Source organism: Pinus tabuliformis, chromosome 4_1 (genome assembly GCF_031772625.1).
Source record: "Pinus tabuliformis cultivar Carrire ecotype Pingquan chromosome 4_1, CPIR1, whole genome shotgun sequence".
NCBI lineage: Eukaryota > Viridiplantae > Streptophyta > Pinopsida > Pinales > Pinaceae > Pinus > Pinus tabuliformis.
In genome coordinates, this window is record NC_142303.1 from 395,854,867 (window position 1) to 395,859,094 (window position 4,228).

Here is a 4,228-nt window from a genome sequence, read left to right on the forward strand (position 1 = left end):
TGGATCTAATCCATAAAAGTTAAAGGCAAACATTTTCTTTATTATTATAAATAAATTAGGAATGACATTTAATTTGAATTACTGTACATTCTAATAATATTATAAATTTTGAAGTATTAATGAATTTAGTTCATGATAATTAAAGATAAATAATTTTTTATATTACTATAATAATATTATGATGTACATTTTAACTATATAGATGTGGAATAAAAAAATATTTTACAATAAATCTTTAGTTTTAAATAAGATATACAATATATAAATTAATTATGCTCATTTTTTTCAATGATTGAATCAAATGATGGATAAAGATAAGAAGTTAATAATAGGGATTTTGAAACATTAATAGATCTAATCCATATAAGTTAAGGGCAAACATTTTTTATATGATTATAAATAAATTAGGAATGACATTTTAATTTGAATTCCTATACATTATAATATACATTTATTATAACATTATAAATTTTGAAGTATTAATGAGTTTATTCCATGATAATTAAGGATAAATAATTTTTTATATTACTCTAATAACTCTATATTTGTAGAATAAAAAAATATTTTATAAAAAATATTTTATATAAATTAATTGTATTCATTTTTTCAATAATTTAAACAAATTATGGATAAACATAAATAATTAACAATACAGATTTGAAACATTAATGAAACTAATTTGTAAAAAATAAAGATAAACATTTTTTATATTATTATAAATAAATGAGGAATAACATTTTAATTTGAATTACTAAATATTATAGTATATAATTATAATAACATTATAAATTTTGAAGTATTAAGAGATTTAAAAAATATATAATTTTTTATATTACTATAATAATATTATAATATATATCTTAAATATATATTTTATAATAAATTTTTACTTTTAAATAAAATATACCATATATAAATTAATGATATTTATTTTTTTTAATGGTATTCATTCTTTTTTTCCAATGATTGAATCAAATTATGATTAAATATAAAATAGTGATATTCATTTTTTTAATGGTATTCATTCTTTTTCCAATGATTGAATCAAATTATGATTAAATATAAAATAGTTTAATCAAATTATGGATAAACATAAGCACCCAAACAAATATATTCATGCATGCACTTGCAGCAATAAGCATAGTATAAATCCAGAATATTTTCTTTTGCAACAACCACCTTTATGGACACTATCTAATATTTTCTATTTCTTCCAATTTTATAGCTAAGCTTTCATTTTTTGAGAATCTCTTCTATTATCCATAAATCTTGTCGGGTTTCATTTCACCTTGTTATATTTCATTTTTATTAAATTTGTATGGTTATAATTGTCCTTTTTTTTCTTCTTTACGTTAGTAGGGCGAAACAAACAACCAACCCTTGCCCATCCCATCATGTTAACAAAAACATGTATTCCATTACACGCCAGTTGCACATTGGCTGAAATATGAGAAATTCATTTATTGGGTCCATTCATCTTATCCGCTAACGTGTCAGCCGTTGACGAGTCACCTAAAACAGTAAGAGATAAACAACAAAGGACGCATAAGTTATTTGGCATATACAAATCAGCTGAGCTGTAAAGTTGGCAACACTGATCCAAATCTTGATCTATCATTTTGACTCCTTGAAAAGGCAATCTTGGAGCAGGCCTTAACAATGAATCAGAGCAGGCCTTGACAATGAATAAGTGTATCTGTTTGGTGTTGCGGCTAAACGAAATGGGGTTGTTGGATAAGCTGTGGAACGATAGTTTGGGCGCCCCTTGCCCTGATACTGGATTAGCCAAACTGGGGAGGACTGCTATTGCTCATTCTGCCATGGCAACTGCCTCTACTCCAGGTTGGTTGCATAGCAGTACTGTAAAATTACATCCTCATTTAAAATTGGGTTGGTATACACAATTTAAATGGATTGGATTTTATGTGTAGATTCAGGTTGGTATGCACAATTTAAATGGATTGGATTTATTTTTCTGTAGATTCAAAATTCTAGTGGTATATTTTCATGCTACAGTTTATTTGGTGATCGTTATGTTATAAATTTTTGGTAAATCTAAACCACAAAAAAAATTATAATTATATATTCAAACAGGATGTAAAGCAATTAGTGATAAGATATTTTCGCTCAAATAGTTCGCAGTAAAAAGATTGTCAGTTTTAAACCCTAAACCTCATGGATAAATCTAACCATATTAAAAATAAATATTCACTCATTTGTATTAATTCAAATTGATGCTGAAGAGATTAGGTTAGATTTCATGAGATTAAATGGATGTTTAAAGGGATATATCAGGTTATAGTAGTGTTTATATTCAGTAAATCCAATGAATTAATGTTATATGGAGATTTCAAGTGAATTAATTTTTTTGTGGTGGCTGCAGAGGGTAAGGAGGCTTTAAAAGGATTGAAGGAACGCAGAGCTAGTGTAGAATTCCAGCGATCGAATGACAAATCCATACAAGTATCACACAGTATCACCATTATTAAGCCTCCTTATCTTCGTTCGCTCTCCATGGATAGCCCCTCTTGCCCTGAGGGCTCAAACTTTCCAATCTCCCCATCATCTCGTAAGTATACATCGAGCCTAGCCCTGCTTTCAATCTAATTTTAGACTCTGGTATCCATTGATTTCTTTCTGTTTGTTTGCCATCACGATCATCAAATCAGATGGGACTGCATTTATAAATGACTGGTTGGATTGGGAATATTGTTTGACAGTGACACCACGAGGACGAGATAATCCATGGCGAAACAATAAGTATATTAATATCCCTGCTGCTGCAAAGAAGGGACCTGAAAAATCCTCGAGAGGAGAACCCAGAAGCCCGAAGGTCTATGACTGGTCAGTCTTTCATGTCATCACGTATTCATAGCGAAATACATTAGGTTTTCTCGATATTTTGACTGGTCAGTCTTTTTGGAAGCTTAATGTTGCAGCCATTATTCATATGCGGAATTATATTGCAGGATAGTTTTCAAAGCCCTAGACTGATGGAAAGTAAACAATTTGGCCGGATATGCGCAGTATTCATTTTCTATCTTCTGCGCCTGTCAATTGCATAAGAGAGACTGAGTAACCATGTATATAAAGTTATAAACCTATTCAGGAAAACCCTAGACAACGTGACCTAATAGAATGGTATATATTTTCATATGTGAGAATTTTTAGTACCTCATGTATGTAATACAATTGAATTTCTATGAAAATAGTTATGATCATTCTCTTGATTATTCCAGATAAATTCAATAAAACAAACACTTTTTGCTAATTTATATTATTATATGAAGATTTATATATATCATTTATTTTGAAATGATAAGCTATATTTTTTATAAAATTATATAAATAATTATTTACAATGTTGATTTTATTCATTTCAAATATGTCTCAATCATGATTGTTTATATATATATATATATATAATTATAAAAATTTTTATATAAAACTTAAAGCTTGTAATAAAAATAATATAACATAACTTTATTTTATTATCAAATTTTCCATATTCCATTAATATATTAAAGAATTATTTTATATATTTTTCTCTTCCAACCTTCATCTTGGTGGCCTTACAATGCTCTACTACTGCAGGACCATCTAGGTTTGATATGCATATTTATGCTTTAAAATGAATATATCTGTCATTTCAACTGTTTCATATTATGATTTAAATTACGCTGGAGAGTATGTCCTTGTGAAGCTAATAACCTGCCCAACACACCCGTGGTCATTATAAACAAACCAATAATGCTGCTTATAAACTATATCACTTGTTATGCCCCCATACAATTTGGTTGGTATGTATTCATAATTAAAAAATAAAAATAGAAAAGTCCAAAAGGATTGATGGAAGAGAAGCTACAATTCGTTCATTTATCTGTATAAACATATCTAAACAAGAGAAGCTATATTTTTCCATATGCAATGAACAATCACTTCGGGGAATACTATTAGGAGATTGATGAGAGCAGTGAAAACCATGATAGAGTTTAATAAGTGAAAACCATGATATAGCTTAATCAGAAAATTTGAAAAGTAAAATTAAAAAATAAGTCAATAAATAAATAAAAAATAATAATTATTTTGAATGTGGTGATAGGGATGTTTGTTTTTTAAGATTCATTATTTTCATTATTTTTAAAGAAATTAATCACATGGATTAATTGTCTTTAAGTAAATATTGAACTAATTATCCATTTAAGGTAATGTGATGCTTTTGGAAGTT

At 27.5% G+C, this 4,228-nt stretch overlaps 1 protein-coding gene across 2 annotated transcripts; it reads left to right on the forward strand.

Moving 5' to 3' along the window:
- The first annotated feature begins 1,646 nt into the window (after positions 1–1,646).
- On the forward strand, positions 1,647–3,233 carry LOC149175969 (dormancy-associated protein homolog 3-like). Of its 2 annotated transcripts, XM_089422993.1 has the most exons (4): positions 1,648–1,842; positions 2,384–2,569; positions 2,721–2,844; positions 2,970–3,233. In XM_089422993.1, the coding sequence occupies exons 1-4, from the start codon at positions 1,683–1,685 to the stop codon at positions 2,992–2,994; spliced, it is 495 nt and encodes a 164-aa protein (XP_089279119.1). In that variant the 5' UTR covers positions 1,648–1,682; the 3' UTR covers positions 2,995–3,233. The 2 variants fall into 2 exon arrangements, with proteins under 2 accessions (XP_089279118.1, XP_089279119.1); XM_089422992.1 differs by lacking the exon at positions 2,970–3,233 and having other exon boundaries at positions 1,647–1,842; positions 2,721–2,963.
- The last annotated feature ends 995 nt before the right edge of the window (positions 3,234–4,228 follow it).

What these genes read in the sequence shown, in the direction of transcription:
- LOC149175969 (XM_089422992.1), top strand. Translation starts at nt 1,683, where the DNA reads ATGAATAAGTGTATCTGTTTGGTGTTGCGGCTAAACGAAATGGGGTTG. An exon ending in GGCAACTGCCTCTACTCCAG is followed by an intron (nt 1,843 to 2,383) that starts GTTGGTTGCATA and finishes TGGTGGCTGCAG; the next exon opens with AGGGTAAGGAGGCTTTAAAA. An exon ending in TCCAATCTCCCCATCATCTC is followed by an intron (nt 2,570 to 2,720) that starts GTAAGTATACAT and finishes ATTGTTTGACAG; the next exon opens with TGACACCACGAGGACGAGAT.